We start from the raw sequence: 16,674 nt of genomic DNA, 5'->3' as shown, positions 1-16,674 counted from the left end.
TACAGCAATGTTGAACATCAGAAGCATTCAAAAACTGCAAAGAAATCCTCACACATTTTGATACAATACAAAGTTCCATGCCTAGTTGTATCCCCTTTCTCAGGCTATCTGCACAATCTGTGGGTGAGACCTAGCAAAAATCTGCATGAAGCCAGCTAGTTACTGAGGCAACACCAAGAAGAATGTTCTCCATATGTGGAACGTCAGTTGAAATGGATCTCTGCAAGTAACTCAGCTTGCTCTCTCCTCCATCCAGCACTCCTCTGTTTCTTGAAACCTGCTTTATTCTTCAACAGTTCTCAGTTTTGAAAGAAGTCATCAATCTGAAACATCAACCCTATTTGTCTCTCCACAGAAGCCCCCTGACTTATTGGGTAGTGCTTGAATTACTTTTGCTTTAGCGTTAAAAATAGATATAATATTCAGTATTTAATTTAGACATGTGTAGAACATGAAACAGAGCTGCAAAATACAAGTTTCAAAGCATCTTATCTCGATCAATCTTATTTGATTATAACAGTCCTATGCCACAATTCACACCCTCTGAGATTTCAGCTGTGAGATTATCACGTGATATCTATAGTTTGTTAATACTTTAAGCAGTAAGAAATGCATTTTTACTCAAAGTTACAAACGAGGGACAATACCACTTCTCATTGAACATATGTTTTGAACAGCAAGATCAAGTTGCTGTATTTTAAGTCTAATATTATTCCTCCACATTTACGGTCCAAGTTTTTTTTTAAAGAAATTTAGGTCCAACCTACTTTAATTCTAAACTGGCATATTACTGAATTCCATTAATTCTTAATCTCTTTGAGCATCTGTTGGTAATATACACAGTGAAATGCTGAGACTCAGGTGTAGAAATAGATCACAAGAGCATAAGACCCAGGAGAAGTTGGCCATTTGGCCCATTGGATCCACAATTCCACAATTTACCACCCTTCAACAAAAAAAATTCCCCTTCATCTCAGTTCAAAATGAATGACTCACTATTCTGAAGTTGTGCCCTCTGGTCCTAGACTTCCCCATCACAGGAAACATCTATCCACTCCTTTCAACACTCAATAGGTTTCAATGAGGCCCTCCCTCGTTCTTCTAAATTCCAGTGAATACAGGCCCAGAGCCATCAAATGTTTCTTATATGTGAAGCCTCCCATTCCCACAATCATTCTCGTGAACCACCTCTCCAATGTCAGCACATCCTTTCTTAGATAAGGGACCCAAAAGCCTCAGCTTTACATCCTTGTTTTTATATTCTAATCCTCTTGAGACGAGGAGAGGGAAAGCTCTGATTTCTTAGAGAAAACTCCTTCCTCTAAGACAGTGGTCCCCAACCACCGGGCCGCGCACCAGTACCGGGCTGTGGACCAGTACCGGGCCGCCAAGCATCCTACCGGGCCACAAGGAAACGATATGATTTGGTGATATGAAATAATATGAGTCAGCTGCACCTTTCCTCATTCCTTATCACACACTGTTGAACTTGAACACCACCCTCGTCCGCTGGTCCGCAAGAATATTGTCAATATTAAACCGGTCCAGGGTGCAAACAAGGTTGTGGACCCCTGCTCTAAGAGAGGGAAAACTCTGATTTCAAACCTCCGCTGCCTTGCAGCCATGCCCACTTGTGGGAAAGGCTTCGGGGGTAAACCCTGAGGACAAATCCGGAGCTGGAGTCCCTAAGGCAGTCCAACGTTGCTTTCAACCTTGCTCTGGCAACTCCTATGACGTCACTGGTGCCAAGCTGTATCGGCCTTTGCCCTTCCCTTGGACAACATCAGTGGCGTGGAGAGAGGAGACTTGCTCTTGGGCAACTGCCGGTCTTCCATACAACCTTGCCCAGGCCTGTACCCCGGAGAGACTGAAGCAAGACGTTCCAGGCGCAGATTCATGGTCTCGTGAGACTAACAGATGCCATCCATCCTTGAGGTGAATGGTAACATTGCACTTGCTTTCCTTACCACAGACTCAACCTGCAAGTTAACCTTTAGGGAATCCTGCACAAAGACTCCCAAGTCCCTTTCCACCTCGGACTTTTGAAATTACTCCCCACTTAGAAAATAGTCTGTACTTTTACTCCTTCTCCCAAAGTGCATGACTATACACTTCCCGACACTGTATTCCATCTGCCACTTTTCTGCCCATTCTCCTAATCTCTCAAAGACCTTCTACAGCATCCCAGCTTCCTCAACACTACCTTTCACTCCACATAATTTTGCATCATCGGCAAACTTGGCTACAAAGCCATCAATTCCATCATCCAAATCATTGACATACAACGTGAAAAAAAGTGGTCCCAAAACTGACCCTTGCAGAACACCACTAGTCATTGGCAGCTAGTCGGAAAAGGCTCCCTTTATTCCCACTCCTTGCCTCCTGCCAATCAGCCAATGCTCAATCCTTGCTAGTATTTTTGCAGGAATACGATGGGCTATCTTGCTAAGCAGCCTTACATGTGGCACCTTGTCAATGTCACAATGGGCAGGGGCATAGGGAGCAAGGATGGACCCAAATGCAAGACACATTTTGTGAGGTTACTTAGGTTTAGTTTATTGTATGATAACAGGAGAGCAAGACAGAAGCAGGAATAGCGAACAGAATAAGGACTCAGGACTATGACTAGGCTGGGACCAAGGGTCTGGGCTTAGACTCGGAATCGGCTCCCAGAACTAGAGGAGACATGAAGAGCTTGGGTATGGACTCCGAGCCTGAGACTGGGCAAGGACCCAGTACCTGGGTCTTGCCTTGGGCTCGGACCCCAGAACCAGGCATGGACATGACATGGGCTAGGGAGAGGAGGAACATGGAAACACAGAGCCTCGGTCTAGGAGAGCAGGTACATGGAACCATGGACACATACACAGAACACAGAGTCAGGACCCCTCCTTGGGTACAGGACATAGGGCCGGGACTCACACACAGTACAGAGAGCCGGGACCCCCGTTTGGGTACAGGACATAGGGCCGGGACTCACACACAGAACAGAGAGCCGGGACCCCTCCTTGGGTACAGGACATAGGGCCGGGACTCATGACCCTCCACGGGGCAACAGCAAGATGGCCTGACTTACCCCACGGAGGCGAGGACAAGACAAGACAAGACAATGACTCCCCACAGGGCAACGGCAAGATGGCCAGACTTACCCCCACGGAGGCGAGGACAAGACAAGACAAGACATGACTCCCCGCTGGGCAACGGCAAGATGGCCAGACTCACCCCACAGAGGCGAGGACAAGACAAGACAAGACAATGACTCCCCACGGGGCAACAGCAAGATGGCCAGACTTACCCCCACGGAGGCGAGGACAAGACAAGACAAGACATGACTCCCCGCGGGGCAACAGCAAGATGGCCAGACTTACCCCCATGGAGGCGAAGACAAGACAAGACAAGACCAACACGAATGAACACCAGACAGTACCTACCTAGCTCTGGCGATGGAACTAGACCAAAGTGCAGGCGGGGGCTACAGACGAGGGTTAGAGGCGAGAGGGGCAGAGAAAGGATTCAGACAAAGGGGTAGGACAGGAATCACAGACCGCCAGGGCCAGGACTTGACTCAGAACTGGGAAGCCGCCAGGGCCAGGACTTGACATGGTACTTGAATGCCGCCAGGGCCAGGATTTGACATGGTACTTGAACGCCGCCAGGGCCACGACTTGACGTGGTAATTGAACGGTGCCAGGGCCAGGACTTGACATGGTACTTGAACGCCGCCAAGGCCAGGACTTGACATGATATTTGAACGCCACCAGGGCCAGGACTTGACATGGTACGTGAATGCCGCCCAGAGCCAGGACTTGACTTGGAGCCTCTGGGTAGTGGTGAGCTCTCGACTTAACCCGGGAACAGTAGACAGCGGTTCTTGATTCCCTCCGGCAGGTTAACTGACGGACCCACCTCGGTAAGGAAACTTTGCAGGCTCGCTTTGGTGAGGTAACTTGACAAGGTTGCTCCAGTGAGGAAAGGCGAATTACCAGCACTCACTTCGGGGGAGACTAGGCTTGCTCCGGCCAGATGACATTGGCACGCCGTACCTTGGTGACTTTGCAAACGCTCCCGCACCGAACGGCTGAAAGCCGGAGACTATAAACTACCGGTTCAGCCGAGTGTTAATTGCCTCTAATCACCAAAAGTCGCGGGACACGGGAAAACAGGGAATCAACAGTCCGGATCGTAACATAAACAAGCTAAATTTAAAGGGACCCCGATCCGGACCATGACAGTCAAAGGCCTTCTGAAAATCCAAGTACACAACATTGATCGATTCTTCCTTGTTTGTCCTGTTTGTTATTTCTTCAAAAGAATTCCAACAGATTTGTCAGGCAAGGTCCCTTAAGGAAACCATGCTAACTTCATCCTATTTTACCACATGCTTCATCCTTAACAACTGACTCCATCTTCCCAATCACTAACTGGCATATAATTTCCTTTTTTCTGTCTCCTTCCCTTCTTGAAGAGTGGAATGACATTTGCAATTTTCCAGTCTTCCAGAACCATGCCAGAAATCTAGTGATACTTGAAAGATCATTACTAATGCCTCCAGAATCTCTTCAGCTATTTCTTTCAGAAACCCGAAGTGCAGTCCATCTGGTCCTTCAGACCTTTCAACCTCCCAAGCACCTTCTCCTTAGTAATAGCAAATATACTTACTTCTTCCTCCTGACACCCTCAAACCTCTGGCATACTGTTAAAGTCTTCCACAGTGAAGACTGAAGCAAGATGCTTATTAACTTCGTCCTCCATTTCTTTGCCCTCAATTACTACCTCTCCAGTGTCATTTTCCAGTGGTCCAATATCAATTCTTGTCTCTCTCTTATTCTCTATATATCTGAAAAATCTTTTGGTGTCCTCTTGATATTATCAGCTAGCCTACCTTCATATTTCATCCTTTCCCTCCTTATGGTTTTTTAGTTGCCTTCTGTTGGTTTATAAAAAGCTTCCCATTCCTCTTTCAACTAATTTTTGCTCTATTATACACCCACTCTTTTGCTTTTATGTTCGCTTTGACTTCCCTTTGTCAGCCACGGTTGCATCATCTTGCCTTTAGAATACTTTTTCTTTGGGAAGTACTTATCCTGCACCTTCCAAATTATTCCCAGAAACTCCAGCCATTGCTGCTCTTCTGTTATTCCTGCTAATGTCTCCTTCCAGTCAACTTTGGCCAGCTCCTCTCTCATGCTTCTGTAACTCTCTTTATTCCACTGTAATACTGATTCATTTGACTTTTTGCTTCTTCCTCAGGGTGATTTCTATCATTTTACCATATTCTATAAGGTAAAAGAACCCATCAGGGCAAGAGATCATAATATGATAGAATTCACCCTGAGATTTGAGAAGGAGTCACATGGCTGTTAGTAGAGATACAACGCTGCTTTCCAGGCCGGTGAGAGGGTTACTATCCTAGAGGAAGTAGTATTCTAAAGGCAAGGTGACACTACCATGGCTAACAAGAAAAGTCAAAGCCAACATAAAACCCAAAGAGAAGACATATAACAGAGCAGAAATTTGTGGAAAGTTAGAGGATTGGGAAGCCTTTAAAAACCAACATAAGGTAAGTAACTGTCATTACTTGACGTATGGAACTTGACGCAAGGATGGAATATGAAAGTAAGCTAGCTAATAATCTTAATGAGTTTACCAAAAGCTTCTTCAGATACATAGAGTGTAAAAGAGAGGTGAGAGTGGATATTGGACCATTGCAAAACAATACTGGAGAGGTAGTACTGGGGGACTATGAAATAACGGATGAACTTCATAAGTATTTTGCATCGATCTTCACTGTGGGAGACACTAGCAGTTTGGAGGAAGTTCCAGGTGTCAGAGGGCATGAAGTGTGTGAAGTTACCAGAACCAGAGAACAGGTTCTTGAGAAACTGAAAGGACTGAAGGTAAATAAGTCACCTGGACCAGACTGTGTAACCCCCAGAGGTCTGAAGGAGGTGGTAGAAGAGATCATGGAGGCAGTAGTAATGATCTTTCAGGAATCACTAGATTTTGGAAAAGTTCCGGAAGACTTCAAAATTGCAAACATCACTCCACTCTTCAAGAAGAAAGAGGCAGAAGAAAGTAAAGTACAGGCTAGTTAGTCTGACCTCATTGGTTGAGAAGATGTTGGAGCCGATCATTAAGGATGAGGTTTCAGGGTACATGGAGGCACATGATAAAATATGCCGTAGTTAGCATGGTTTCCTCAAGGGGAAAGTCTTGCCTGACAAATCTGTTGAAATTCTTTGAAAAAGTAACAAACAGGATAGACAAAGGAGAATTGATTGATGTTGTGTACTTCGATTTTCAGAAGGACTTTGACAAGATGCCACACTAGAGGTTGCTTAACAAGGTACAAGCCCATGGTATTACAGCAGAGATTCCAGCATGGATAAATCAGTGACTAATTGGAAGCAGGCAAAGAGTAGGAATAAAGGGAGCCTTTTCTGGCTGGCTGCTGGTGACTAGTGGTGTTCCTCAGGGGTCTGTGTTGGGACCAATTATTTTCATGTTATATATCAATGATTTGGATGATGGAATTGATGACTTTGTTGCAAAGTTTGCAAATGATATGAAAATAGGTTGAAGGGCAGATAGTTTTGAAGAAGTAGAGAGGCTACAGCAGGACTTAGACAGATTATGAGAATGGGCAAAGAAAAGGCAGATGGAACACTGCGTTGGAAAGTGTATTGTCACGCATTTTGGTAGAAGAAATGAAAGGATTGACTATTTTCTAAATGGACAGAGAATACACAAAACTGAGGTGCAAAGCCACTCAGGAGTCCTTGTGCAGGGTTCCCAGAAGGTTAATTTGCAGGTTGAGTCTGTGGTGAGGAAGGCAGATGCAATCTTAGCATTCATTTCAAGAGGACTAGAATATAAAAGCAAGAATGTAATGTTGAGACTTCATAAAACACTGTTGAGGCCTCACTTGGAGTACTACGGGCAGGTTTGGGACTCTTACCTTAGAAAGGATGTGCTGAAACTGGAGAGGGTACTCCAGTTCAAAGGAGATTCACGAAAATGATTACAGGATTGAATGGCTTGTCACATGAAGAGAGTTTGAGCCTGTATTCACTGGAATTCAGAATAATGAGAGGTGACTTCATTGAAACCTGTCGAATGGTGAAAGGCCTTGATAGAGTGGATGTGGAGAGGATGTTTCCTGTGGTGGGAGAGACTAAGACCAGAGGACACAGCCTCAGAATAGAGGGGCGTCCTTTTAGAACGGAGATGAGGAAGATTTTCTATAGGTAGAAAGTGGTGAATGTGTGAAATTTTTTGTCACTGGCAGCTGTGGAGGCCAATAGTTTATGTATATTTAAGGCAGAGGTGATAGTTTCTTGATTGGTCAGGGAATGAAGGGGTACAGGGAGAAGGCAAGCGATAGGAGCTGAGAGAAATATTGAATCAGCCATGATGAAATAGTGGAGCAGGCTCGGTGGGCCAAATGGCCTAATTCTGCTTTTTTACCTTATGGTCTTACATCTTATATTATGATCACTTTCTCCTAAGGGTTCCTTTACCTTAAGCTCCCTAATAAAATCCAGTTAATTACACAACACCTAGTCCAGTATCGCTGATCTCCTCATGGGCTCAACCACAAGCTGCTCTAAAAAGCCATCTCATAGGCATTCTACCAATTCTCCTCTCTTGGGATCCAAAATCAGCACCAACTTGATTTTACCTGCATATTGAAAAACTATTATTACTGTAACATTGCCCTTTTGCATGCATTTTCTATCTCCCATTGTAATTTGTAGAACACATCCTGGCTACTGTTCAGGGGCCTGTATATAACTCCCATCAGGGTCCTTTTACCCCTGCAGTTTATTCCTCTTCTTTCCATCCTTCTCCAAACATACAACAAAAATGTAGGAAGATGGCATCCAAAATGATTCATAAATTATTCCCACCTCACATTCAAAAAATCCAACTCAATTACTCAATCATGATGCACATCCATTCAAACCTGATCAAATCACACTTGTTCAAAGCGTTCAGTCATTTTAGTTCTGATTAAAGATTCCAGTAACATCTTCACACTAGACATTAAACATCCAGACTGGTTACTTGTTTTATACTCCCTTTTCAAATAACAGAAAACAAAAGAGGAGGACAAGGAGAAGGGAACAAGAGAATGTGAATAGGGGCCATTCATTCTTCCTCTTGATCTCTCACTCTCTCCACTCTTCAATCTCTCAAACCCAGACCAGCCCCAACCTATCTATCACAACATTCTTGTAAAAATGTAATGCAGAAGAGACACTTGAGAATTAGCACTGTAAAGCTATTTAATAGCAGACCACTACATTAGTTTGCAACAAAAGTAAAAGAGGTCAGGAATGTGCAAGCAAGGGCTGGATGACCACAAACATTGTTCTTAATTTTGTTGTCTCATTGATATTAAATATAAAAAAGTTATTCTTGCAAATATGCTTCAAGCACATTTGTACGGCAGCCATTTGTCCTTTTTCTCTACTGAAGCACAGGGTTACACAACATAGAAACAAACCCTAAAGCCCAACTTGTTCATGCTGACCAAGATGCCTTCCCAAGTCCCGTTTGTCTGCATTTGGCCACCTAAGAGTGAAAAATATGGTCATTGAGGCTCCTTTACATCTTTCTGGTCTCACTTTCAATCCCTACCCTCCTGCTTTAGACTCCCCTAGCCTATGGAAAGACTGTGACCATCCACCTCATCCATGCTCCTTATGATTTTATAAATTTCAGTAAGGTTCTGAGAAAGATGCTGGGTCCAAAATAAAAACAGAAACTGCTGGAAACATTCTGCAGGTCAGTCAGTGTGCAAATAATGAATTACCATTTTATCTTAAAAAATGTTTGTCAGAACTGGGTAAGATTGTTTTCAAGTTGTAGAAAAGATGGGGTAGGAAGGGAGAGGGCAAAGGGAAAGTCGGATAGTGTGAGCCCATGGTTGACACAGTAGTGAGGTCGTTGAAAGATTAATGAGGACAGTTAGAAATAATGTTGGCATGAGATGCTGCCAATTTGAGAAAAGTAGATTTTCTATTCCATCACAAATAGCTGAACTTTAGGCATGAACATACTGCTGCCCATTTCGTTATCTACATTCATCAAGACAACAAATTGCTAGCTTTCATCAATACCCAGCCCACCAGTATCTCAGTTTTGACAAATTCTATTCCTATTTTTAAATTTGTACATGGCCTTCCAGCTGACTACCTCCATAACCTCTTTTACTTGGATTCCTCAAATTCTAACATCAAATGTCATCTGCTATCCTGATTCTTAATATTGGAGTTTCGTCAATAGTGTTTATTCTCCTATAGCAAGCAACTTAAAATCTATTTCTGGGCAAGCGTTTTGTCGTATCTGTAAGCAGTATGACAATTATTTAAAAATTTTTGGGACACTTAATTTATGTTTAGATCCTACATTGTAAATACTAAATAATGGCAATGACGTTCAGCAAGCCAAAAGATCCACAGCTACAAATCCGTGTCTTTATAAAAAATTAAATTAATTTACAAGCATAGTGTCTCAGAAACTACGTTTGTAGATGAATTGCAAATTGCACAATTGCACAAATTAAGAGAAAGGCAGGGAAATAATTTTTTTTTCACATTTGTACACAAACGTACAAGCCGAATAGTTCTTTAACTTTAAAAAGACAGGAAACCATGTTGCAGCTGTATATAACTATGGTTAAGCTGCACTCGGGAGTAAGCTGTGCAACTCTGCTCACCCCATTGTAAAGAATGTGGAGGCTATGCAAAGGGTGTAAAGAGTTTACATGATGCCGCCTGGATAAGAGGATATAAGCTATAGGGAGATAATGGACAAACTTGGGTTATTTTCTCTGGAGAGTTAGAGGCTGAGTGGAGACCTGATGGCAGTCTATAATATTATGAAAGGAACAGATCGGGTAGACAATCAGAATATTTTCCCCAAGGACAGAAGTACCAAGCACTAGAAGACATGCATTTAAGATGAGAGAGACAAAGTTCAAAGGAAATATGTGGGGCAAGTTTTTTTAAAATCAGAGAGTAGCAGGCACCCAGGGAGAATGGTGAAAGCAGACAGTACAGTGGCATTTAAGAAGCTGTCGTACATATGAATATAGTCATAGTCATACTTTATTGATCCCAGCGGAAATTGGTTTTCGTTACAATTGCACCATAGATAATAAATAGTAATAGAACCATAAATAGTTAAATAGTAATATGTAAATTATGCCAGTAAATTATGAAATAAGTCCAGGACCAGCCTATTGTCTCAGGGTGTCTGACCCTCCAAGGGAGGAGTTGTAAAGTTTGATGGCCACAGGCAGGAATGACTTCCTATGATGCTCTGTGCCGCATCTCGGTGGAATGAGTCTCTGGCTGAATGTACTCCTGTGCCCAACCAGTACATTATGTAGTGGATGGGAGACATTGACCAAGATGGCATGCAATTTGGACAGCATCCTCTTTTCAGACACCACCGTCAGAGAGTCCAGTTCCATCCCCACAACACCACTGGCCTTACGAATGAGTTTGTTGATTCTGTTGGCGTCTGCTACCCTCAGCCTGCTGCCCCAGCACACAACAGCAATGGCATTCCTTCAGTTTGAAGATCAGAAGTAGAGATGCTCACTGATGATTGCACAACCTTCAGCACCATTCATGACTCCTCATGTAATGAAGTCGTCCAAATCCAAATGCAGCAAGACTTGGACAATATGATAGTTCACAAGTAACATTCACACCACAGAAGTTCTAGATAATGAATGTAACTAACAAGAGAAAATACAGCTATCACCTCCTGATGTTCAATGGCATTACCATCACTAAATATGCCAGTATCAATATCCTGACCATATGCCCAATGTGGGTACAAGAACAGGTGAGAAGTTAGGAATATTATGGTGAGTAACTCCCTGACATTTTCCACCATTGACAAGGCTCAGCAGGAGTCTGATGGAAGACTCTCCACTTGCCTGGATAAGTGCAGTTTCAACAACTTATGAAGCTTGATGCCATGGAGGACTGAGCCGGCTGTAACTATTTATTCACCCCACACTGATACACAGTAGCATCTGTGCGTGCCATCTGCAGGATAGACTGGAATGTCTTACCAAGACTTCGTAAACATCATCTTCCAAACCTAGATTTCTATCAGCTGGTAGAAGAAGGGCAGCAGAAGCATGGAGCACTATCACCTAGAAATTGTCCTCTATCCTGACTTGGAAAAAAAAAACCACTCCTTCCAGGGTCCTACTCTATCAGCATTGTAGACATACCCACATGCGAAGTAGGGCAGCAGTTCAAGAAGGCAGCCCACCTTCTCAAGAGTAATTAGGGATGGACTAACTAACTCAGCCCAAATCCTTTGAATGAATAAGAAATAACTGGTTAGTTCAAATTGCTCAGTTCAACATAGCAATACAAGTGTCCCCCGCTTTTCGAATGTTTGCTTTACGAAACCTCACTGTTACGAAAGACCTACATTAGTACCCTGTTTTCGCTTTCAGAAGGTGTTTTCACTGTTATGAAAAAAAAGCAGTGCATGATTAAAAAATCAGCGTGCGATAAAAGGCAGCCGCTCTCCCCGGATTTGGAACTGCATTCTCGCCGTCATTGCTTAAACACATGCCTGTGAGCAGTCGTTTGCAAGATGAGTTCTATGGTATCAGAAAAGCCTAAAAGAGCTCATAAGGGTGTTACACTTAGCATAAAACTAGACATAATTAAGGGTTTCGATCGTGGTAGATGAAGTAAAGACAAAGTGAATTTGGCTTGTGGAAGCTGACGAACATGATGTTGAAGAGGTTTTGGCATCCCATGACCAAGATCTGATAGATGAAGAGCTGATGCAACTGGAAGAAAAAAGGATAACAATCGAAACCGAATGAGTAATGATAAAGTACGACTTTAATTTTGAAAGGGTATGTCGGTTTAGGGGATATTTGCAGGATGGTTTGAGTCCTTACAAAGAACTGTGTGATAGAAAAATGCGCGGGGCTCAGCAGTCAAGCAAGCCTTCCACATCAGCCACAGCAGACAACGAACCTCGACCTTCGACATTGAGGCGGGCAGTCATAGGAGAAGATGACCTGCCTGCCCTGGTGGAAACAGATGATGACGTGATGACACCCCAGTGTCCCACCACCCCAACCCCCAGGCCACGGACAGATATCGATTTACGGAGAATGCAACGGTAGCCGGGAGGCATACAGCACATCTTTAAGAAAAAAGACGAAATAAACATGCTAATTAATTAGGTACCGCCAACATGTAATTGTCGGCCCAGATCAGAGACGATGCAATCGGAAATCGGCACTGATCTGGGCAGACAATTACATGCCGGGCGGCACCTAATTAATTAGCATGTTTATTTCCGCTTTTTTCTTAAAGACGTGCTGCGTGCCTCCCAGCTACTGCTGCACCCCTGCATGCTTCGCGGCAACGTATCGTTCGGCGGCCTGGAAGGTGGGGGCCACTGCACCACCCAAACTCCGACTCAGCCTAACACACCATCATCAGTGTGCTCGGCGCTGCCCCAATTCCGGTAAGTGATACTACACTGTACATACATTATTTCTACTTTAAATAGGCTGTGTATTTTTACGTGTTATTTGGTATGATTTGGCAGCTTCATAGCTTAAAGATTACTGGAGAGCGCTTGCGCTGCGTTTTTGCCAACAGCGCTTGCGTGAGATTTTCTGCCAACGGCGCATGCGTGAGATTTTCGCTACAGAGAACAGTGCAGTAATGATTGTGGAAAAGTATTTCTACTTTATATAGGCTGTGTATTTATCATATCATTCCTGCTTTTACTATACGTTACTGTTGTTTTAGGTTTTATGTGTTATTTGGCATGATTTGGTACGTTATTTTTGGGTCTGCGAACGCTCACAAAATTTTCCCATATAAATAAATGGTAATTGCTTCTTCGCTTTACAACATTTCGGCTTACGAACCGTTTCATAGGAACGCTTTACCTTCGGATGGCGGGGGAAACCTGTATATATAAATAAGTACATGACTGGTCTGAAGCATAGTTATGTATCAATTGGGCACAAAAAAGTAAATTTGATTTCAGAGAAGCACAAGGAAATATATACTCAGTGGCCACTCTGTTAGGTACTGTAGTAGAACTTGGAGTGCTCTTCTACTGCTGTAGCCCATCCACTTCAAGGTTTGACATAGTACAAGGGGTGATTGATAAGTTCGTGGCTTAAGGTAAAAGGAATCAATTTTAGAAAACCTAGCACATTTATTTTTCAACATAGTCCCCTCCTACATTTACACACTCAGTCCAGCGGTCGTGGAGCATATGGATCCCTTCTTTGTAGAAGTTAGCGTCTTGGACCTCCAGAAGGTGGTCCACAGCAGGGGTGATTGATAAGTTTGTGGCCTAAGGTAGAAGGAGATGAGTTATACAGCTCTCGTTACATGCACGTGCGGTTCAACTTTTTGAGTGATTACGCAGAAAGTTTGAAGTTAATAACTCATCTTCTTCTACCTTAGGTCACAAACTTATCAATCGCCCCTGCTGTGGACCACTTTCTGGAGGTCCAAGATGCCAACTTCTACAAAGAAGGGATTCGTATGCTCCACGACCGCTGGACTAAATGTGTAAATGTAGGAGGGGACTATGTTGAAAAATAAATATGCTAGGTTTTCTAAAATTGGCTCCTTCTACCTTAGGCCACGAACTTATCAATCACCCCTCATATGTGTTCAAAGATGCTCTTCTGCACACCACTGTTGAAACGCATGATTGAGTGACTGTCGCCTTCATGGCAGATTGAACCAACCTGGTCACCTGGCCTCTCTCAAGGTGCTTTTGCCCACAGAACTGCTACTCACTGGATGATTTTTGTTTATTGCATCATACTCTATAAACTCTAGAGACTGTTATGCGTGAAAATCCCAAGAGATCAGCAGTTTCTGAGATACTCAAACCACTCCGTCTAGCACCAACATTCATTCCACAGTCAAAGTCACTGAGATCACACTTCTTCCCCATTCTGATGTTCAGTCTAAACACCAACTGGACTCTTGACCATATCTCTGCATGTTTTCATGAATTGAGTTGCTGCCACATGATTGGCTGACGAGATATCTGCATTGTTAAGTGTACAGGCGTACCTAATAAAGTGCCTAGTGAGTGTATATTCTGCTCCTAATTTAAAGATGCTGAATACAAATTGATCAAATTCTTCTAAGCATTAAATGCCTCGGTTTCCTTAATTACAGTGCAATATATTTTTGGCAAAGAGAAACATCTTTGAATTTTAGTAGATAGGTCATTTAAAAATACATTGTCATTGGAAAGTAGATTTCAGAGAATGCTTAGATTGCAATTTGCTTATCAAATTCCTTTTTGGGTACCACCAAATTGTTCAGAGATGTAATAAAAATAACTGCAATGGACAAAAAAATGGACCTTTGATACCTACAATATAGATTATATAAACAAATAAATGGAAATATTGACAAAGTACAGATTAATGTTTAATATCAGATTTTGACTTTTTTTTCCATGTTCTCAAGTGTTTTTGAAAGGAAATTCATAATGTGCTGCTCTTTTATGCTGGCCTGAATTGGCTGATAAAAACTGTATTTCTGTGGTACAAAGGAAATCTACAATGAACAGTTTCCCACACCAACTTGTCTGAAAAATATTAATGAATCACATTGCTCTGAACCATAATCCTGAACTTTACATTTCCATATAGGATAGCTTTGAAATGCTTTTTAAAATTCTATACTAATAATTTTGCTCTTCTAATCCTAATAAGATAAAACATTCGAAGTACACAATTATACTGAGGAACTGTGTTCAAAGCATTACTAAATTTGTTTGACAGCACCACCGAAAACTGCAAAATCAGCCCTCCTGGTTAAACAAGAATAGCAAGTGCCATAAATCTCATCATCGTTTGCAATGTATTGTTAGTCCTTCACTATTTCACAGGAAAATCCCAGAACTCCTTTGCTACTTTCACCACAAAGACTCCACTGAGTCCAGACTAGTGCTAGTTAGGGATGGGTATTAAATACCAGCCAGTAGCATCCACATCGGACTTGCAGGTGAGTAGCCCCAAGTTCAAATCCATTCACTCTTTCCATCAGTGCCAGTTGAGAGTCAGGCTAGCAACTCAGCCTCATAAAAAACAGACAAAAATGCCAAAGAAACAGCAAGTTTGCCGCCCAGTGCAACACATGGCATGGGGAGGAACTAACTAGCTGATCTTAATGGAAGAAAAAAAAACCATCTCAAGTATTTGTTTAGGCATTATTGTTCAATCATTTTTAAAAAAAGGAATACCATTTCAAAACACTTGCATTATATGAGGAAATGTTATTCTTCCATATGCCCTCTGAAAAATAAAATACGCTCACCTGGTCCAAGCGTAAAGCACCGCTGTCAAACCTTTGCTTACGAAGCTGTTTAGCAATGTTATGAAGATTGATGACTGCAGCCTTTACTTCAGCAATACTATGATCAGGTGAAATGGGTGGCAGTTCATCAGGGGTTAATATCTTTTCGGGATCCTCGATAATGCTTTGTGCATGGTTATAACTCAGCTTTACGCAGGAACAAATAATGGTTCGCCCATACCACTGACTCAGTATCTGCAAAATATAAATTAGAGAAAGATTTTTAAAGGAAACAATTACTATTTATTCAGTTCCACATCACATCTTCCATAAATTGAATGGCAAATGAAAAGCATGCATATTGTTCCGTCCTCTAGACGTGTAGTTCATTTGTATGAACATTACTTCCTATACATAAGCTGTTTTTTATATCACTTCCTGCGTGGATTAGTTTTGATTCGATTTGAAGTATGGTGGAAGACACATCTCCTTCTACTCTTTATTTGCTCTTGAAACAGCAGTATCTGTGAGTCTTGAGTTCTTGGTAATATTGTTAAACACTCAGTAGATAGATTTGAAGTAAGTATTATGTTTACCTTTGTGCCATGAGATTACTCTTAGTTACACTGCGTAGTTATGAAGTGCTGCGTATGTGCACTATCTTGTTTAACTCTGGTTGTGAGAATAATCGATAGTATTAGTATATTTAGGCATGCTGCGATTCTGCATTGAATTTAATACATATTTTACTTAACCCTCTGCAATTTCATAAGTAAAGCAATCTCAAGAAAAACACTGAAGAAAGCTTTCATCTCAGGTGATTTTTTTGATTTTGATTTAAACAAGTTGTTTAACTCACTTTGTATTTGTGTACAGTGCACAGTGAGGGCAATAGAGTGAAAAGATAACTCGTCTTCAAAGGCGTTGCTCACAGGCCAATAAGCTGCTTTTTAAGTGTTTCAAATTTTGCGCTTCAACAGCATACGAAGCAAAAAGACTGAAGCTATCATCCACTGTACTGAGTACAACAGTGATCAGTGTGAATCAGCACTTCATTCCTCAGGGGTCAGTATTGGGATCGCTGCTTTTCAAACTGCTTGTCAATGATTTAGATACTGGAAATGATGGCTTTGTGGCAAGGTTTGCGGATGATACGAAGATAGGTGGGGGGTAGGTAGTCCTGAGGAGGCAGTGCAATCGTAGCAGGATAGACAAATTGGAAGACCGGGCAAAAAAAGTAGCAGATAGAGTACTGTTGGAAAATATATGACAAATGTATTTTTGGTAAACGGAATAAAAGTGTAGACTATTATCTAAATGGGGA

General features: G+C 42.3%; 1 protein-coding gene across 2 annotated transcripts in view; it reads right to left on the bottom strand.

The window, feature by feature from the left end:
* Positions 1–16,674, bottom strand: part of dis3l2 (DIS3 like 3'-5' exoribonuclease 2) — a 344,361-nt gene that overhangs the window by 170,941 nt on the left and 156,746 nt on the right. For both annotated transcript variants that reach the window (XM_072255278.1, XM_072255279.1), the window contains one exon: positions 15,372–15,605. In XM_072255278.1, the coding sequence (XP_072111379.1) occupies positions 15,372–15,605 (234 nt within the window). The remainder of the gene's footprint in view (positions 1–15,371; positions 15,606–16,674) is intronic.

Source organism: Mobula birostris, chromosome 4 (genome assembly GCF_030028105.1).
Source record: "Mobula birostris isolate sMobBir1 chromosome 4, sMobBir1.hap1, whole genome shotgun sequence".
NCBI lineage: Eukaryota > Metazoa > Chordata > Chondrichthyes > Myliobatiformes > Myliobatidae > Mobula > Mobula birostris.
Note: the sequence above shows the minus strand (reverse complement) of the source record. Positions and strands in the feature narration are given on the sequence as shown.